Below are 21,462 nucleotides of genomic sequence, written 5' to 3'. Positions count from 1 at the left end.
TGAGAGCTTTACGTATTTGTAGTCCAGAGTTCATAAATGAAGAAATATCCAAAATTTATGAAATAGCCATTGATCTGAAATACCCAAGAAATGTAATTGATAAATCATTTAAAATTGCTAGAATTACATTTTACAATCCAAAAAGGGACAACCAACCTTATTCAACTAAAAATATGTTGGTTCTCCCTTACCATGAAAACTTGGTTGATATGCCTTCTCTTCTTAAGACTTTTAATATTAAAGTTGTATTTAAAAATCTTGATACATTAAAAAAACTTTTGATAAAGAATTCCCCCAAAATGCTGATGGATGTGTCTATAAGATTCCTTGTAAACTTTGCGATAAAGTTTATTACGGTCAAACTAGTAAAAGTCTCGAACTTAGATTAAAACTACATAAATATAGCATTAGAACTGGACAAGATTCCAGTGTTCTATTTATTCACGTGAGAGATTTTAACCATCCAATTGATTTTCAAAAAGTTGAAAAAGTTTTATCAAGCAAGTCCATGGTTGACAGAAATATAATTGAATCTTGTTTCATAAAAAGCAGTTTTGAAAAAATGTGAATATTTCCTTAGGTTTATATAAATTAGATTCATTTATAACTAATAAAATTTGGGTAGAGTTTAATAATACATAGGACAAATAATAAACCTTATTTCTTGGGTAGAATAATTTGTTAGTGGGATGTCGTGAGGACCTGTCTAGTTGGACGAGCGGACCTACTGCAGTGTTCCTCTTTTCTTATGAGTCCTGTATTGTCGCGCGTCAGGTGTTTCTTTGTTGTGGGAGTTGACTGTGAGGTGTGGTCTAAGCCCTTTAATTGCCTTCCTTTGATGTATTACTTTCATAGTTCCTTGACAATGTGAGTAGTCACGAAAGCGCTTGGAATTTCACTACTCTTTCACAGTGGATGTTTTGCATATATATATATATATATATATATATATATATATATATATATATATATATATATATATATATATATATATATATATATATATATATGGTAATATAAGATATATAGTAATCAAAAAGACAATAGTACTGAAGAAAAAAAAAGACTAGCAGCTACTTAACATAAGTTTAATCGTCCTGCAGGAGTCCCTCTTGCAGTGGCAGAAAAGTAATCCTTACGAAATTGACATTTTTCTTGTGTGGTGCACATTCTTTGAGACGAGCTTCTAAGACGCTCGCTCACAGCCTGGGCTGTAAACATATATTGCTTGCCTTTTTTTTTACTCCAAACGAACTCTTCGCCACCTCAAATAGTAGGTAAGCCCGTAATCTTTGCGTTTTAACTTTGTCATTTATAACATATACATAATTTTTTGTGCGTGTAGCATAATGAATTATAGCTCCGAATGGGTAACAGGCGAAGCAGAACCCAGAAAGCATTTGATATAACGGAAAAAAAGGAAACTAATTATAGAGGCAAAAGTTGCAGTGTTCCAATAAGAGAGAGTGTTCTAACTGCCGAACAGACAGCCACACTCGGCAGCTCCCAGCTATTTACTGATTCCAATTTCCTCGTTCCATCTTACTTCTCATCAACGATGTCGGCTGGCGCCTTGCATTCTGCACCACTGTATCGCCACCACACTAAAAAGGTCCACAAACCTACAAGACCACAAAACCACAAATCATCAACACTGAAAATCCACAAAACCTCAATAATACAAAACTACAGTTCCACTAAACTACAAAATGAAAACAAATTCGCAAAAGAACAAGAACTTACAAGAACATAAACCTATAAAACCACATTAACGACAGGACCACAGTACTATAATAAATTCTCAAGATCACACACACACAAAAAATATAAAACAGTAAACCACGAGTAATAAACCCACAAGCACTGATCGGCTCTTACAAAATAAAACTTTATATTCTTGAAGACTAATGAAATGTTTCAACGTTAAGCTGGAGCTTGAGTGTTGGGGGGACTGATGCTGGGGACTGTGTTGGGGTGAGTGGTAATGAATGAGAAGCGGAGAGTGGATGCTGGTATGTTGGCGAATGTGTTGGTGTAGAAGCAAGTAAGAAGACACTCAATGCGAGGAAGCATTTATTGGTACGTTTCACCCACGAAGAGGGATGAAGTGTGTGTGAAACGTTGCTTCAGCCAATGTTTCCTTCCCTTCAGTATTCCTGCCATTTGGGAAGTAAGTGTTCGTGAATGTTTGGAGGAGAATGTTGGAGAGTGTTGTACAGTATATCTTGGAGTCCAGAGAGCTCTGATGCAGTTCACCAAGACCTTGTACTTCGGGAAGAAAATTTAGGATGATGTGTTGGTTCATCATAGACCACTATGAAATCACAACTGTCGTGATGAGAGTGGTCCAGGACAGAGCGAAACATTACCAAAACGTCTTTCTCCTAAGTGCCTATTTCTTGGTGAATTGTTCCAGCTGCGGAATTGTGACCTTTTATTTTCCGTCTCGGAACTAGGTACTGTAGGGTTTGGATAACATGATGGTCGGGTTGGTACAGGACAAGCGTAAACTCCAGGAATCAACAATTTACAACATCATGCACGTCCCTCTTTCAACCATAAGAATAATTTTGAGGGGGTTCAGAGGTTTGCCACAAGGCTGGTCCCAGAACTAAGAAAGGATTCAGTACCAGAAAAAAAGTTAAAGAGTAGATTGTAAATCAGTGAAAGACCTGAAAACCAGACATTACCACACCTATAAAATACTCAGAATTAGAGCTCAACATCAACAAACAAACGTATGTGATTACAGTTCGGTGAACATCTGCGACATTAACAGTTTAACACAAAGGACAATTTTCGTACCTGAATACAATACTGTGTGGTAGAGGAATATCACAGGAAGAGGGGGACGGGAGTAAAAGTAATAGACTTCCACATCTGACAGGCAATTCAAGAAAAAAAACCGTCTGTTAAAATTCGTCTGTTGGCGCAGAACTGTACCTCGCAAGACTGCGCTTCAGGCACGCGGAATAAACAAGAACCACTAATATACTTCAGAAAATAATCAGGAAAAAATTAGTCAGATATTAGTCTTAGCAGTGCTACTTGATCGCTGCTTCAGCAACACAAGGAGCTTAGTCATCAACATCTGATTCTAAATAAATTACTGGCGGGAATTATGAAGTAGACAGTGAAATTATGAGGTACAGGGAGAAAATATTAGGTACAAAGTGAATGTATGAGATACAAGGGGAAAAAAGTATGCAGCACAGGGAGACAATATAAGGTAGCTGACGGTGCATAGTTAAGAATAAGATGAACCCAACGTTACAGCAACTTTTTCGTAAATTAAAATTACACATGATTGTTTTATATTAATGTAAGAACTCCGTGCTGCCAGTTAGGTGAGAGAGAGAGAGAGAGAGAGAGAGAGAGAGAGAGAGAGAGAGAGAGAGAGAGAGAGAGAGAGAGAGAGAGAGAGAGAGAGAGAGAGAGAGAGAGCCGCGTGAGAGAGTAAGTCTGAAATTATTTAAAACACTCTTGTTTTATTCACTAAACTATGTCGAGAGCTTTGTTATTACATAAGCTTTCACGTAGACTGTTGCTCTCAGATTCCTACTTAATTTTTCGACCTATTTTTTTTCCTGAGCTTAAACCACCGAAGCTTATTTCACGAGAAAATATTAGTCTTCTCTTCGATATTTCGAGCACCATAACACCCAACAGTGTGTCGACCCATCACTGTTAACCAACCTGTGATCTACCTCTCCCCGCTTTCTAGAGTTGTTCTATTCTCGCAGCCCGGCCAGAGGTTGAACTGTTTGATCAACTAGGCTTATTACTGCTGGCGGCCCATACTAAACTATACTGGGTGGTTCAACATAGACATATGTAATTATAACTTACTGACTCGTCATTAAAGAAGATGCAAAGAAAGAGGATGATAGGAAAAACAGATATGAAGATGAAAACATGAGATGTGCTCACATAACGATGTGTTCACACAGCCATGTGCTCACATAACGATGTGTTCACATAGCCATGTGCTCACATAACGATGTGTTCACATAGCTATGTGCTCATATAACGATGTGCTCACATAACGATGTGTTCACATAGCTATGTGCTCATATAACGAAGTGCTCACATAACGATGTGCTCACAGCCATGTGCTCACATAACGATGTACTCACATAGTCATGTGGTCACATAACGATGTGATCACATAGCTATGTGCTCACATAACGATGTGCTCACATAGCCATGTGCTCACAACGATGTGCTCACATAGCCATGTGCTCACATAACGATGTGCTCACATAGCCATGTGCTCACACAACGATGTGCTCACATAGCCATGTGCTCACATAACGATGTGCTCACATAGCCATGTGCTCACATAACGATGTGCTCACATAGCTATATGCTCATATAACGATGTGCCCACATAGCCATGTGCTCACATAACGATGTGCTCACATAGCCATGTGCTCACATAACGATGTGCTCACATAGCTATATGCTCATATAACGATGTGCCCACATAGCCATGTGCTCACATAACGATGTGCTCACATAGCCATGTGCTCACATAACGATGTGCTCACATAGCCATGTGCTCACATAACGATGTGCTCACAGCCATGTGCTCACATAACGATGTGCTCACATAGCCATGTACTCACATAACGATGTGCTCACATAGCCATGCGCTTGCATAGTGACGTTTTTCACGATCTCATCACACTGCGTCAGTAATATATTCCCAGTGTAAATTTTGTTACTCCTACTTGATTTTACGAGTGTGTTGCAGGCGAGAGTGTGGGCAACCCCTAATTAAGTTTTTGTGTGTGTCTGTCTGCGTTTACGAGAGGTTAGTGCGGCTTCAGGAGATAGCTTATAGCACTGGCTCTCTCCCTTAAGAGACAACTAATGGGTAATGCTTCTCCATAAGTACGTTTTAGTGCCAGTTGTGGCTAAGGTTTGCGTAGATAGTATTAAAACTGGCTAAATCTGAGTAGGGTTAAAAATTCAGTAATGGAGCGGTTCAGTGTGAGTGTTGTTATGTGGTGTGCTGGTGGAGGGAGGTGGATGGTTGTTGCGGTGGTGGTGTGTTGGTGGAGGGGAGGTGGATGGTTGTTGTGGTGGTGGTGTGTTGGTGGAGGGAGGTAGATGGTTGTTGTTGTGGTGGTGTGTTGGTGGAGGGAGGTGGATGGTTGTTGTTGTGGTGGTGTGTTGGTGGAGGGAGGTAGATGGCTGTTGTGGTGGTGAGTTGGTGAGGGGAAGTGGATAGTTGTTGTGGTGGTGATGGTGAGTTGGTGGAGGGAAGTGAATAGTTGTTGTGGTGGTTAGGTGATGGTGAGGTGGTGGAGGGAGGTGGACGGTTGTTGTAGTGGCGGAGGGAAGTGGCTGGTTGTTGTTATGGTGGTGGTGTATTGGTGGAGGGAGGTGGACAGTTATTGTTGTTTTGGTGGTGAGTTGGTGGATAGCTTTTGTAACACTGTTAAGCGACACCACAAACCTCTTCGCTGCAGTGGGTGAAAGAGCGCTCCAGATCTGAGGGACTGGGATGAACCTCCATCTATTAGGATCAAGTCTAGTGCCATATGACCCCTCCCCTGATGAATTAACATTTCACCTATAACCATAATAACAGCAATCCCACCTGGCTCTTCTTATAGTAAGTAACCATACAATACGAGAGAATGAGGGGGAATTCAGAGCAGCTGGAACGCTTCTGGGGACCAGTGATCAATATTGCAGTTTTAAACCCCAGCCCAGTAAGTGAAACGCGGCTTGTCTAATCCGTAGAGTTTATCCAGACGCGTGTCGTCAGCTCCCTTTCCCACACATATACTATGTACATGTATTCTCTCTCTCTCTCTCACACACACACACACACACACACACACACACATACTTGGGGCCAGGAGCTATGAGTCGATCCCTGCAACCACAATTAGGTGAGTACACCTCCATCATCACTCCAGTCTTCTCATTACTATAACAACATCCTCGTTGTCTCAGGCATCGTAATTTTGTGTTAGTGTTGAAGAAGGGAGGTAAATCATGCACTTGTGGAGTAATGAAACTATTAAGTTTGTTTTTGTTTTCGCAAGAACAGTGAGAGGATAGAAGGCTGAAGAAAGAGGAAGAGAAGCCAGAGAGGGATGAAGATAGAGTTAAGGTGGGAGGGGATAGCAGGGAAATGAAGATGATGATAGGGAAGGGGAGAATAGTACATAAATAGATGCAGAGAGGGAGGGAGGAAGGGAATAGAAGAGGTGATAGGATAGAAGAAAGGGATGAAGATGAGGAGGAAGAGGAAGACAAGAGTGTTGACCATCAATTATAGAAAATATAAGAGTATAAAAAACAGGAAAAAATTAAGATATGGTAATTTTTAAGAATGATGAGAAGAAACGGAAGAGGAAGAGAGAGAAAGAGAGAGAGAGAGAGAGAGAGAGAGAGAGAGAGAGAGAGAGAGAGAGAGAGAGAGAGAGAGAATCACTTATTCCCCCGAAAATATTCTAAACGGAAAAAAATAAGGAATTGTCGAGTAATCTTCCTGATGATTTTTTTTACCAGAATTCTGGTTGATATAGGTCAGTATGGCATTGCTGCATCCTTCAGATTTCCCATGCTCCCTCACTCTGCTCCCTGGAGCTCGTCAGCACCCGCGCTCCCTCTAGAGCTCGTCAGCACCCGCGCTCCCTCTAGAGCTCGTCAGCACCCGCGCTCCCTCTAGAGCCCATCAGCACGCCTGCCCTTCTCACGTACACGTATTAATAACCACTCTTAAAGGTACACTTAGGTGAGATTAAAAATGTAATTTTCCAAGTAATGTCGTTGGATAATGAAGCGTAATTAGCTTGCCTAAACAGGTGCTTAGAGATAACAAACTAGACAAGTTGGGGCGTGTAATGACCAGTTACCTTAATTGCTGGGTTGGTGCTAGGTACGCACATGTTCGTACATAGCTGGGAGATGCTGAGTTGGTGCTAGGCACGCGTAGGTTCGTATACAGCTGGGAGACGCTGGGATGGTGCTAGGTACGCACACGTTCGTACACAGCTGGGAGACGCTGGGTTGGTGCTACGTACGTAGAGGTTCGTAAACAGCTGGGAGATGCTGGGTTGGTGCTAGGTACGTAGAGGTTCGTAAACAGCTGGGAGACGCTGGGTTGGTGCTAGATACGTAGAGGTTCGTAAACAGCTGGGAGACGCTGGGTTGATGCTAGGCGTCAAGCAAATCAGTGTTCACGATCGCAAGCCACGTAATTGATAGTGACTGTTCTAGCGAGAAACTGAGTGGACATTGACTTTCACAAACTAATTGTACTCAACTGTTAGTGTAAAGCGAATTTATATCTCACTCCATTTATGATCTGGGTGCCGATGACAGATTGTAATTGACTCGACTTAAATGTTTACGATTTTACATGATGCATGCATTTTCGTGCACTAATTGTGTGTGTGTGTGTGTGTGTGTGTGTGTGTGTGTGTGTGTGTGTGTAGGTTTCGAGCACTGAGGTCCGTGTGTATTGGGTGTTTAACCAATTTAACACTATTTAGGTGATAAATGTACACTAAACTCATCACTGACCACCACCTCGTTGAAATAAGATAAATTACTAAAAGGCGCAAGGACAAGAAACACACAGACACACACACACACACACACACACACACACACACACACACACTATTATAATATATATAAATATATATATATATATATATATATATATATATATATATATATATATATATATATATATAAGAAACTTCATGCATGTGGATGAATTCTCGATCACCCATTAGCAAGAATTCTTACATAAACACTCATGAGATGACCGTTGTGGGAGGAGACAAGAAATCGGGTACTCACGCATGGTACCGTTGTGGGAGGAGCATTTGCAGGTGAACCTAAGCTTGCAGTAGGTGCGGCGGTGCTCGATGAAGTCACTCAGGTTGGAGAACAGCTCCCGGCAGTTACCACAGATCAGGATGTCAGGGCTACCTGCAAGCAATTATACAGTGCTTATAGTAGTGGTTGTGGAGGTAGGGAAGATGGTTAGGGCTTTGACAGGTTGTGGTGGTTACGGTGATAGTGAAACCCTGGTGATGGTACATTATGATGCACAGACATGTGTGTGTGTGTGTGTGTGTGTGTGTGTGTGTGTGTGTGTGTGTGTGTGTGTGTGTGTGTGTGTGTGTGTGTGTGTGTGTGTGTGTGTGTGAGAGAGAGAGAGAGAGAGCACTACAAACCTCGACAAACTAATCCGGATTATGTGCTTGCCACAAGGCTGGTAATGCTAGATAGTTTTCTCATGTTTACCCAAACATAAAATGTGAGAACCAGCACAGTATCCCCTGAGCCAGGCTCATTGTGTGTGTGGGGGGGAGGAGAGGAACTCCTTTTCTTATAACAACCACCTCGAATGACGTCTAAGTGATTACTTATATGCCATTTACCACTAGTAACAGGAGCAGAAACTGACTCGACTTGTCCCACCTTCAGTATTCAGTTATATATAAAAAATTTAAGTTTACGAAATCTATTCAATAATATCATTGTATCCCACGAGAAAGAAACAAAGAAATCAATTAAGGAAACTTCAAACTATTTTGAAATATTTCCACGATTGCATACTATTAAAGTTGTCTTGAATTATGCCAAAAATAATATAATGTATAAAACTCAAAGATTTAAAAAAAAAAATCTTAAATTAACTGCAAAATACATTCAAAATCATTATACATTAATCTACTGAGATGAAATTCTTCTTAATCCACTGAGATAAAATTTGAGGAAAGAGTCTAATTCTACCTGAAACCGAGACTCAGTAAGTAGTGTAAGACTCACCACCAACAGTACTGGAGCAGAGACTCACCACCAACAGTACAGGAACAGACTCACCACCAACAGCACAGGAACAGACTCACCACCAACAGCACAGAAGCAGAGACTCACCACCAACAGTACAGGAACAGACTCACCACCAACAGTGCAGGAACAGACTCGCCACCAACAGTACAGGAGCAGACTCACCACCAACAGTACAGGAACAGACTCACCACCAACAGTACAGGAGCAGAGACTCACCACCAACAGTACAATAGCAGACTCACCACCAACAGCACAGGAACAGACTCACCACCAACAGTACAGGAGCAGACTCACCACCAACAGTACAGGAACAGACTCACAACCAACAGTACAGGAGCAGACTCACCACCAACAGCACAGGAACAGACTTACCACCAACAGTACAGGAACAGACTTATCACCAACAGCACAGGAACAGACTCACCACCAACAGTACAGGAACAGACTCACCACCAACAGCACAGGAACAGACTCACCACCAACAGTACAGGAACAGACTCACCACCAACAGTACAGGAACAGACTCACCACCAACATTACAGGAACAGACTCACCACCAACATTACAGGAGCAGAGACTCAGCACCAACAGCACAGGAACAAAATCACCACCAACAGCACAGGAACAGACTCACCACCAACAGTACAAGAACAGACTCACGACCAACATTACAGGAGCAGAGACTCACCACCAACAGTACAGAAACAGACTCACCACCAACAGCACAGGAACAGACTCACCACCAACAGTACAGGAACAGACTCACCACCAACAGTACAAGAACAGACTCACCACCAACATTACAGGAGCAGAGACTTAGCACCAACAGTACAGGAACAGACTCACCACCAACAGTACAGGAACAGACTCACCACCAACTGTACAGGAACAGACTCACCACCAACAGTACAGGAACAGACTCACCACCAGCAGTACAGGAACAGACTCACCACCAACAGCACAGGAACAGACTCACCACCAACAGTACATGAAAAGACTCACCACCAACAGTACAGGAACAGACTCACCACCAACAGTGCAGGAACAGACTCACCACCAACAGTACAGGAGCAGACTCACCACCAACAGTACAGGAACAGACTCACCACCAACAGCACAGGAACAGACTCACCACCAACAGCACAGGAACAGACTCACCACCAGCAGTACAGGAACAGACTCACCACCCACAGTACAGGAACAGACTCACCACCAACAGTACAGGAACAGAATCACCACCAACAGAACAGGAGCAGACTCACCACCAACAGTACAGGAACAGACTCACCACAAACAGCACAGGAATAGACTCACCACCAACAGCACAGGAACAGACTCACTATCAGCAGTACAGGAACAGACTCACCACCAACAGTACAGGAACAGACTCACCACCAACATTACAGGAGCAGAGACTCACCACCAACAGTACAGGAACAGACTCACCACCAACAGCACAGGAACAGACTCACCACCAACAGCAAAGGAACAGAATCACCACCAACAGTACAGGAACAGACTCACCACCAACAGTACAGGAACAGACTCACCACCAACATTACAGGAGCAGAGACTCACCACCAACAGTACAGAAACAGACTCACCACCAACAGTACAGGAACAGACTCACCACCAACAGTACAGGAACAGACTCACCACCAACAGTACAGGAACAGACTCACCACCAACATTACAGGAGCAGAGACTCACCACCAACAGTACAGGAACAGACTCACCACCAACAGCACAGGAACAGACTCACCACCAACAGCACAGGAACAGACTCACCACCAACAGCACAGGAACAGACTCACCACCAACAGTACAGGAACAGACTCACCACCAACAGCACAGGAACAGACTCACCACCAACAGTACAGGAACAGACTCACCACCAACAGTACAGGAACAGACTCACCACCAACAGTACAGGAACAGACTCACCACCAACAGTACAGGAACAGACTAACCACCAACAGCACAGGAACAGACTCACCACCAACAGTACAGGAACAGACTCACCACCAACAGTACAGGAACAGACTAACCACCAACAGCACAGGAACAGACTCACCACCAACAGTACAGGAACAGACTCACGACCAACAGTTCAGGAACAGACTCACCACCAACAGTACAGGAACAGACTCACCACCAACAGTACAGGAGCAGACTCACCACCAACAGTACAGGAACAGACTCACCACCAACAGCACAGGAACAGACTCACCACCAACAGCACAGGAACAGACTCACCACCAGCAGTACATGAATAGACTCACCACCAACAGTACAGGAACAGACTCACCACCAACAGTACAGGAACAGACTCACCACCAACATTACAGGAGCAGAGACTCACCACCAACAGTACAGGAACAGACTCACCACCAACATTACAGGAGCAGAGACTCACCACCAACAGCCCAGGAACAGACTCACCACCAACAGTACAGGAACAGACTCACCACCAACAGTACAGGAACAGACTCACCACCAACAGTAAAGGAACAGACTCACCACCAACATTACAGGAGCAGAGACTCACCACCAACAGTACAGAAACAGACTCACCACCAACAGCACAGGAACAGACTCACCACCAACAGTACAGGAACAGACTCACCACCAACAGTACAGGAACAGACTCACCACCAACATTACAGGAGCAGAGACTCAGCACCAAGAGTACAGGAACAGACTCACCACCAACAGGACAGGAACAGACTCACCACCAACAGTACAGGAACAGACTCACCACCAACAGTACAGGAACAGACTTACCACCAACAGCACAGGAACAGACTCACCACCAACAGCACAGGAACAGACTCGCCACCAACAATACAGGAACAGACTCACTACCAACAGCACAGGAACAGACTCACCACCAACAGCACAGGAACAGACTCACCACCAACAGTACAGGAACAGACTCACCACCAACAGCATAGGAACAGACTCACCACCAACAGCACAGGAACAGACTCACCACGAACAGCACAGGAACAGACTCACCACCAACAGTACAGGAACAGACTCACCACCAACAGTACAGGAACAGACTCACCACCAACAGTACAGGAGCAGACTCACCACCAACAGTACAGGAACAGACTCACCACCAACAGCATAGGAACAGACTCACCACCAACAGCACAGGAACAGACTCACCACCAGCAGTACAGGAACAGACTCACCACCAACAGTACAGGAACAGACTCACCACCAACAGTACAGGAACAGACTCACCACCAACAGTACAGGAACAGACTCACCACCAACAGTACAGGAACAGACTCACCACCAACAGTACAGGAACAGACTCACCACCAACAGCACAGGAACAGAATCACCACCAACAGTACAGGAACAGACTCACCACCAACAGTACAGGAACAGACTCACCACCAACATTACAGGAACACACTCACCACCAACAGTACAGGAACAGACTCACCACCAGCAGTACAGGAACAGACTCACCACCAACAGCACAGGAACAGACTCACCACCAACAGTACAGGAACAGACTCACCACCACCAGTACAGGACTCACCACCAACAGCACAGGAACAGACTCACCACCAACAGACTCACCACCAACAGCACAGGAACAGTACTCACACACCAGCAGTACAGAGACTCACCACCAACAGTACAAGCAGACTCACTCACACCAACAGCAGGACAGAGACTCACCACCAGCGGTACAGGAACAGTCTCACCACCAACAGTACAGGAACAGACTCACCACCAACAGTACAGGAACAGACTCACCACCAACAGTACAGGAGCAGAGACTCACCACCAACAGTACAGGAACAGACTCACCACCAACAGTACAGGAACAGACTCACTACCAACAGCACAGGAGCAGACTCACCACCAACAGTACAGGAAAAGACTTATCACCAACAGCACAGGAACAGACTCACCACCAACAGCACAGGAACAGACTCACCGCCAACAGTACAGGAACAGACTCACCACAACAGTACAGCAGTACATGAACTAGACTCACCACCAACAGTGCAGGAACAGACTCACCACCAACAGCACAGGAACAGACTCACCACCAACAGTACAGGAACAGACTCACCACAACAGTACAGCATAGGAACAGACTCACCACCAACAGTACAGGAACAGACTCACCACCAACAGTACAGGAACAGACTCACCACCAACAGTACAGGAACAGACTCACCACCAACAGTACAGGAACAGACTCACCACCAACAGTACAGGAACAGACTCACCACCAACAGTACAGGAACAGACTCACCACCAACAGCACAGGAACAGACTCACCACCAACAGCACAGGAACAGAATCACCACCAACAGTACAGGAACAGACTCACCACCAACAGTACAGGAACAGACTCACCACCAACAGTACAGGAGCAGAGACTCACCACCAACAGTACAGGAGCAGAGACTCACCACCAACAGTACAGGAACAGTCTCACCACCAACAGTACAGGAACAGACTCACCACCAACAGTACAGGAACAGACTCACCACCAACAGTACAGGAACAGACTCACCACCAACAGTACAGGAGCAGAGACTCAGCACCAACAGTACAGGAACAGACTCACCACCAACTGTACAGGAACAGACTCACCACCAACAGTACAGGAACAGACTCACCACCAACAGTACAGGAACAGACTCACCACCAGCAGTACAGGAACAGACTCACCACCAACAGCACAGGAACAGACTCACCACCAACAGTACAGGAACAGACTCACCACCAACAGTTCAAGAACAGACTCACCACCAACAGTACAGGAACAGACTCACCACCAACAGTACAGGAGCAGATTCACCACCAACAGTACAGGAACAGACTCACCACCAACAGTACAGGAACAGACTCACCACCAACAGCACAAGAACAGACTCACCACGAGCAGTACAGGAATAGACTCACCACCAACAGTACAGGAACAGACTCACCACCAACATTACAGGAGCAGAGACTCACCACCAACAGTACAAGAATAGACTCACCACCAACAGCACAGGAACAGACTCACTACCAGCAGTACAGGAACAAACTCACCACCAACAGTACAGGAACAGACTCACCACCAACAGTACAGGAACAGACTCACCATCAACATTACAGGAGCAGAGACTCACCACCAACAGTGCAGGAACAGACTCACCACCAACAGCACAGGAACAGACTCACCACCAACAGCACAGGAACAGACTCACCACCAACAGTACAGGAACAGACTCACCACCAACAGTACAGGAACAGACTCACCACCAACAGTACAGGAGCAGAGACTCACCACCAACAGTACAGGAGCAGACTCACCACCAACAGCACAGGAACAGACTCACCACCAACAGTACAGGAACAGACTCACCACCAACAGTACTGGAGCAGAGACTCACCACCAACAGCACAGGAACAGACTCACCACCAACAGTACAGGAACAGAATCACCACCAACAGCACAGGAACAGACTCACCACCAACAGTACAGGAACAGACTCACCACCAACAGTACAGGAACAGACTCACCACCAACAGCACAGGAACAGACTCACCACCAACAGCACAGGAACAGACTCACCACCAACAGTACAGGAGCAGAGACTCACCACCAACAGTACAGGAGCAGAGACTCACCACCAACAGTACAGGAGCAGAGACTCACCACCAACAGTACAGGAGCAGAGACTCACCACCAGCGGTACAGGAACAGTCTCACCACCAACAGTACAGGAACAGACTCACCACCAACAGTACAGGAACAGACTCACCACCAACAGTACAGGAACAGACTCACCACCAACAGCACAGGAGCAGACTCACCACCAACAGTACAGGAACAGACTTATCACCAACAGCACAGGAACAGACTCACCACCAACAGCACAGGAACAGACTCACCACCAACAGTACAGGAACAGACTCACCACCAACAGTACAGGAACAGACTCACCACCAACAGTACAGGAACAGACTCACCACCAACAGTACAGGAACAGACTCACCACCAACAGCACAGGAACAGACTCACCACCAACAGCACAGGAACAGACTCACCACCAACAGTACTGGAGCAGAGACTCACCACCAGCAGTACAGGAGCAAAGACTCACCACCAACAGTACAGGAGCAGAGACTCACCACCAACAGTACAGGAGCAGAGACTCACCACCAACAGTACAGGAACAGACTCACCACCAACAGTACAGGAGCAGAGACTCACCACCAACAGTACAGGAGCAGACTCACCACCAACAGCACAGGAACAGACTCACCACCAACAGTACAGGAACAGACTCACCACCAACAGTACAGGAACAGACTCACCACCAACAGTACAGGAACAGACTCACCACCAACAGCACAGGAACAGACTCACCACCAACAGTACAGGAACAGACTTATCACCAACAGTACAGGAACAGACTTATCACCAACAGTACAGGAACAGACTCACCACCAACAGTACAGGAACAGACTCACTACCAACAGCACAGGAGCAGACTCACCACCAACAGTACAGGAACAGACTTATCACCAACAGCACAGGAACAGACTCACCACCAACAGCACAGCAACAGACTCACCACCAACAGTACAGGAACAGACTCACCACCAACAGTACAGGAACAGACTCACCACCAACAGCACAGGAACAGACTCACCACCAACAGCACAGGAACAGACTCACCACCAACAGTACAGGAACAGACTCACCACCAACAGCACAGGAACAGACTCACCACCAACAGTACTGGAGCAGAGACTCACCACCAACAGTACAGGAGCAAAGACTCACCACCAACAGTACAGGAGCAGAGACTCACCACCAACAGTACAGGAGCACAGACTCACCACCAACAGTCCAGGAGCAGACTTATCACCAACAGCACAGGAACAGACTCACCACCAACAGCACAGGAACAGACTCACCACCAACAGTACAGGAACAGACTTATCACCAACAGCACAGGAACAGACTCACCACCAACAGCACAGGAACAGACTCACCACCAACAGTACAGGAACAGACTCACCACCAACAGTACAGGAACATACTCACCACCAACAGCACAGGAACATACTCACCACCAACAGCACAGGAACAGACTCACCACCAACAGTACAGGAACAGACTCACCACCAACAGTACAGGAGCAGAAACTCACCACCAACAGTACAGGAGTAGAGACTCACCACCAACAGTACAGGAACAGTCTCACCACCAACAGTACAGGAACAGACTCACCACCAACAGTACAGGAACAGACTCACCACCAACAGTTCAAGAACAGACTCTCCACCAGCAGTACAGGAACAGACTCACCACCAACAGTACAGGAACAGACTCACCACCAACAGCACAGGAACAGACTCACCACCAACAGCACAGGAACAGACTCACCACCAACAGCACAGGAACAGACTCACCACCAACAGTACTGGAGCAGAGAGTCACCACCAGCAGTACAGGAGCAATGACTCGCCACCAACAGTACATGAACAGAGGCACCACCAACATTACAGGAACAGAGACTCGCCATTAACAGTACAGGAACAGACTCACGATCAGAAGGACAGTAGGAGACGTCCTGGCCAGGACAGAGGTGAGGTCTGATCAACTGCACTAGACACCTGACAGTACACACGCGGTGAGATCACCCGGCTTTAAAGCCACACACACATGAACACACTGCTGAGGCCAGATCAACGTGTGCATACCTCCAGAATGTGTGTCGACCACACCTGCAGTGTGTGTTCACCCACTGTGTTGTGGGTCAACTGCTTTTTAAAAGTACTGGATAAATTAGTGAACAAACACTAGGACATTCATTACAAACTGTTCGATCCAGCGGATGTCTTTTCAAACCACTTATCGGCATCAATTACCAACGTTTATATCACTGGAAACGGAGCTACACACTCTCCTCCCTTCAAGATAGGAGAATGATGCCCACGACGGGCTCTTGATACAAGAAACTGAAGCTACCTCGGATGAATTCTCATTCTCTCTCATTCCCAAGGTGCTCTTTGACCCCTGTGGGGATCATGACGGAAACAAAGGTCATTGTTGCTGGCTCCCTCGTCTGCCTCCACGATGAGTCTAATACGGTACTTCATTGTCGTATCTCTGCACGACAGGTCGTCGCCTCTCACAATACAGCAAGCACTCACCATCACTACTCAAAAAAAAAAAAACAACAACTCAGAAGCACTGAACAATTACATAAATGCTTCAGAAATATTTCCTAATACCTAAAAACTTAAATGAATAATCCCTGTTTAATAACTCGTTAATTAATTAAAACAGGATATTATTTTTTTTTAAATCCACTTGAATGGCTTAAAAAGTATTATAAAAGTTCAACGTAAACTCACCAAAAATGAACCAAACTCCCAAGATTAATTAAAGCAAACTCATATCCCTAGAATAATAAAACAAACTAAGCCCCTGAGCCAGACCTTCAAGGTAGTGTAAGAATTTGTATTGCCCGAGTAAGAGGGTAACAACGGTGATGAATTTATGTATGTAATTTTGTCATAAATTGTTACGTGGTTGAGGAGGCTTTCCATTCGTCCCTCCTTCATCTCCTTCAATCCCTCCTACGAGATCCTTCATTCCTCCTTCACCCATCTTCATTACTTCCCATGAGATCCTTCACTTCTTCCCAAGCTCATCTCATCCTAAGCATCCTAAGGGCCTTCCTCACACGTTAAATTAAGAACCTCACTTCTCAAGTCCCTCTTCTCCTACACATCCCAAATACCTACCTCGCACGCCACGCCATTCTCACACATCCTAAGTCTCACTTTCCTACGGACAATGCAGCTGTGTCTACCCTCTATTGCATGAAGATCCGCATGTATCATCTCTATCCACTGCAACGCAATTGCTCCCTATTTTCTTAGGATATTTACTGTAGACTCAATGTCATTTCTGATACCATGTTCTCCCTAAGTAAACCTACCACATGCGATGCTTGATTACTTCCCCTTACACCATGTTAGACGTACCTGCCCAGCACCATGTTAGACGTACCTGCCCAGCACCATGTTAGACGTACCTGCCCAGCACCATGTTAGACGTACCTGCCCAGCACCATGTTAGACGTACCTGCCCAACACCATGTTAGACGTACCTGCCCAACACCATGTTGACGTACCTGCCCAACACCATGTTAGACGTACCTGCCCAACACCATGTTAGACGTACCTGCCCAACACCATGTTAGACGTATCTGCCCAGCACCATGTTAAACGTACTTGTCCAACACCATGTTAGACGTACCTGCCCAGCACCATGTTAGACGTACCTGCCCAGCACCATGTTAGATGTACCTTCCCAGCACCATGTTAGACGTACCTGCCCAGCACCATGTTAGATGTACTTGCCTAATACCATGTTAGACGTACGTCCCCACAGCGCCATATCTGACATACCTATCCCCCCCACACACTGCGAAATTGTTCTCCATTCTGTAGATATAGATAAGTATAATTATCCACCATCTCTTTTGCAGCGAGAACTTTCGGAATTAATAGTACTTAAGTCCATAGTACTCTATATGGATCTCTAGACTATTATTCATGGGATTACGTGAGGAAAGACAGACAGCAGAGGACATGGGAGTCCACACGAGGCTATCTGCTTAGAACTATATACTCCTATCTAGACTAAGGACTATCGTCTATTACATAAAAACATAAGAAAGAAGGTCAGGTCAGATCACACCTAGGTGCAAGAGTTAAGGATGAAAAAGCAAAATGCTCTCTCCCCACCCTCCAGTCACTGCCGGCATGAAAACAAGGGGAAAATTAACATTGCTCTGAGGGTTAATGCAATGCTTTGTGACCGATTTTGTTTTGAATCATTTTTCAATTAAGATTGTTTACCGTTTTCTCTGTAGAAGTTGATAATAGGACTATCGATCTACCAGAGCAGTATTTTAATTTACAACGGGACTATCAATCTACCAGAGCAGTATTTTAATTTACAACGGGACTATCAATCTACCAGAGCAGTATTTTAATTTACAACGGGACTATCAATCTACCAGAGCAGTATTTTAATTTACAACGGGACTATCAATCTACCAGAGCAGTATTTTAATTTACAACGGGACTATCAATCTACCAGAGCAGTATTTTAATTTACAACGGGACTATCAATCTACCAGAGCAGTATTTTAATTTACAACGGGACTATCAATCTACCAGAGCAGTATTTTAATTTACAAAGGGACTATCGATTCATCAGAGCATTAATTTAAAACGGGAATATCCATCGATCAGAGCATTATTTTAATTTACAACGGGACTATCGATCTATTAGATAAATATTTTCATTTACAACGGGACTACTATCGCTCTATCAAAGCATTATTTTAACATTCACTTCTCTTATACACATACACATGTAAATACTAGGCTTATCTGCCTGTCACTCTTCCCCGACACAACACCATTACTGGCTAGAAAGATGTTCTCATATATCACGCTGATGGTACTACAAAGGCAGAGTATACCGGACAGTATGTCAATAAGACATAGAATGCGGGTTATAGTATTTTATTGAGAAGACGTTTCGCCCCCCATGAGCAGGCAACTTGCCACCAGGAGCAAATAACTCGCCACCCTGAGCAGGCAAGTCGCACTTACCTTGTGCTCTTAACACACAAAGCTAAATTATGAATTAGACACATGTACAGCATCTGGGTGTATTTACCATATAGACATATCGCCATCCAGCGGCTTTATCAATACAATAGAGAAGATTCATCCACCACCTCTCCAGTCTACCACATGGATGGCGAAACATCTACATAGTAAAGATGCCCAGATATTGTACATGTATCTAATTCATCGTATAAAACTAAGTTTTCCAGTTATACCAATTTATAACTCGAGGTAAAACCAACTTTAAATTGAATCTCAAAGTCGCATCAAACTGACTGGCGAATTAATATTTTTTTATTCCTAAAGAAATAAAGTTGCTAGGTATCCCCGACTGCTCTAAATTGGTATCCCCGAGTGCTCTAAATTGGTATATCAATTATACAGATCAAATATTGTTTTTTCTCTATGAATTTGAACTTAGCGACTAGACTTATGGTGTATTTAATGTACTGAATGTCACAACGTTAAAGATATATATATATAGTATATATATATATATATATATATATATATATATATATATATATATATATATATATATATATATATATATATATATATATATATATATGCAAAACAACCACTGTGAAAGAATAGAGAAATTCCAAGCGCTTTCGTGACTACTCACATTATCAAGGAACAATGAATTGTTCCTTGATAATGTGAGTAGTCACGAAAGCGCTTGGAATTTCTCTATTCTTTCACAGTGGTTGTCTTGCATATTCTGAAATCACCTGTTTACTGTGATCTTATTGCGTATATATATATATATATATATATATATATATATTTATATATATATATATATATATATATATATATATATATATATATATATATATATATATATATATATATATAGATATATATATATACATATTAGGTAGATGGCGAGAATATTTTGAGGAACTTTTAAATGTTGAGGAAGAAAGGGAGGCGGAAATTCCATGCACTGGCCAGGGAGGTATACCATCTTTTAGGAGTGAAGAAGAGCAGAATGTAAGTGTGGTGGAGGTACGTGAGGCATTACGTAGAATGAAAGGGGGTAAAGCAGCTGGAACTGATGGGATCATGACAGAAATGTTAAAAGCAAGGGGGGATATAGTGTTGGAGTGGTTGGTACTTTTGTTTAATAAATGTATGAAAGAGGGGAAGGTACCTAGGGATTGGCGGAGAGCATGTATAGTCCTTTTATATAAAGGGAAAGGGGACAAAAGAGATTGCAAAAATTATAGAGGAATAAGTTTACTGAGTATACCAGGAAAAGTATACGGTAGGGTTATAATTGAAAGAATTAGAGGTAAGACAGAATGTAGAATTGCGGATGAGCAAGGAGGCTTCAGAGTGGGTAGGGGATGTGTAGATCAAGTGTTTACATTGAAGCATATATGTGAACAGTATTTAGATAAAGGTAGGGAAGTTTTTATTGCATTTATGGATTTAGAAAAGGCATATGATAGAGTGGATAGAGGAGCAATGTGGCAGATGTTGCAAGTATATGGAATAGGTGGTAAGTTACTAAATGCTGTAAAGAGCTTTTATGAGGATAGTGAGGCTCAGGTTAGGGTGTGTAGAAGAGAGGGAGAATACTTCCCGGTAAAAGTAGGTCTTAGACAGGGATGTGTAATGTCACCATGGTTGTTTAATATATTTATAGATGGGGTTGTAAAAGAAGTAAATGCTAGGGTGTTCGGGAGAGAGGTGGGATTAAATTATGGGGAATCAAATTCAAAATGGGAATTGACACAGTTACTTTTTGCTGATGATACTGTACTTATGGGAGATTCCAAAGAAAAATTGCAAAGGTTAGTGGATGAGTTTGAGAATGTGTGTAAAGGTAGAAAGTTGAAAGTGAACATAGAAAAGAGTAAGGTGATGAGGGTATCAAATGATTTAGATAAAGAAAAATTGGATATCAAATTGGGGAGG

The 21,462-nt window shown here is 44.0% G+C and overlaps 1 protein-coding gene across 2 annotated transcripts in view; it reads right to left on the bottom strand.

Moving 5' to 3' along the window:
• The window catches only part of LOC128696876 (uncharacterized), a 285,763-nt gene that overhangs the window by 30,942 nt on the left and 233,359 nt on the right, over positions 1 to 21,462 (bottom strand). For both annotated transcript variants that reach the window (XM_070096084.1, XM_070096085.1), the window contains one exon: positions 7,834 to 7,965. In XM_070096084.1, the coding sequence (XP_069952185.1) occupies positions 7,834 to 7,965 (132 nt within the window). The remainder of the gene's footprint in view (positions 1 to 7,833; positions 7,966 to 21,462) is intronic.

This window comes from Cherax quadricarinatus, chromosome 52, assembly GCF_038502225.1.
Source record: "Cherax quadricarinatus isolate ZL_2023a chromosome 52, ASM3850222v1, whole genome shotgun sequence".
Taxonomy (NCBI): domain Eukaryota; kingdom Metazoa; phylum Arthropoda; class Malacostraca; order Decapoda; family Parastacidae; genus Cherax; species Cherax quadricarinatus.
Note: the sequence above shows the minus strand (reverse complement) of the source record. Positions and strands in the feature narration are given on the sequence as shown.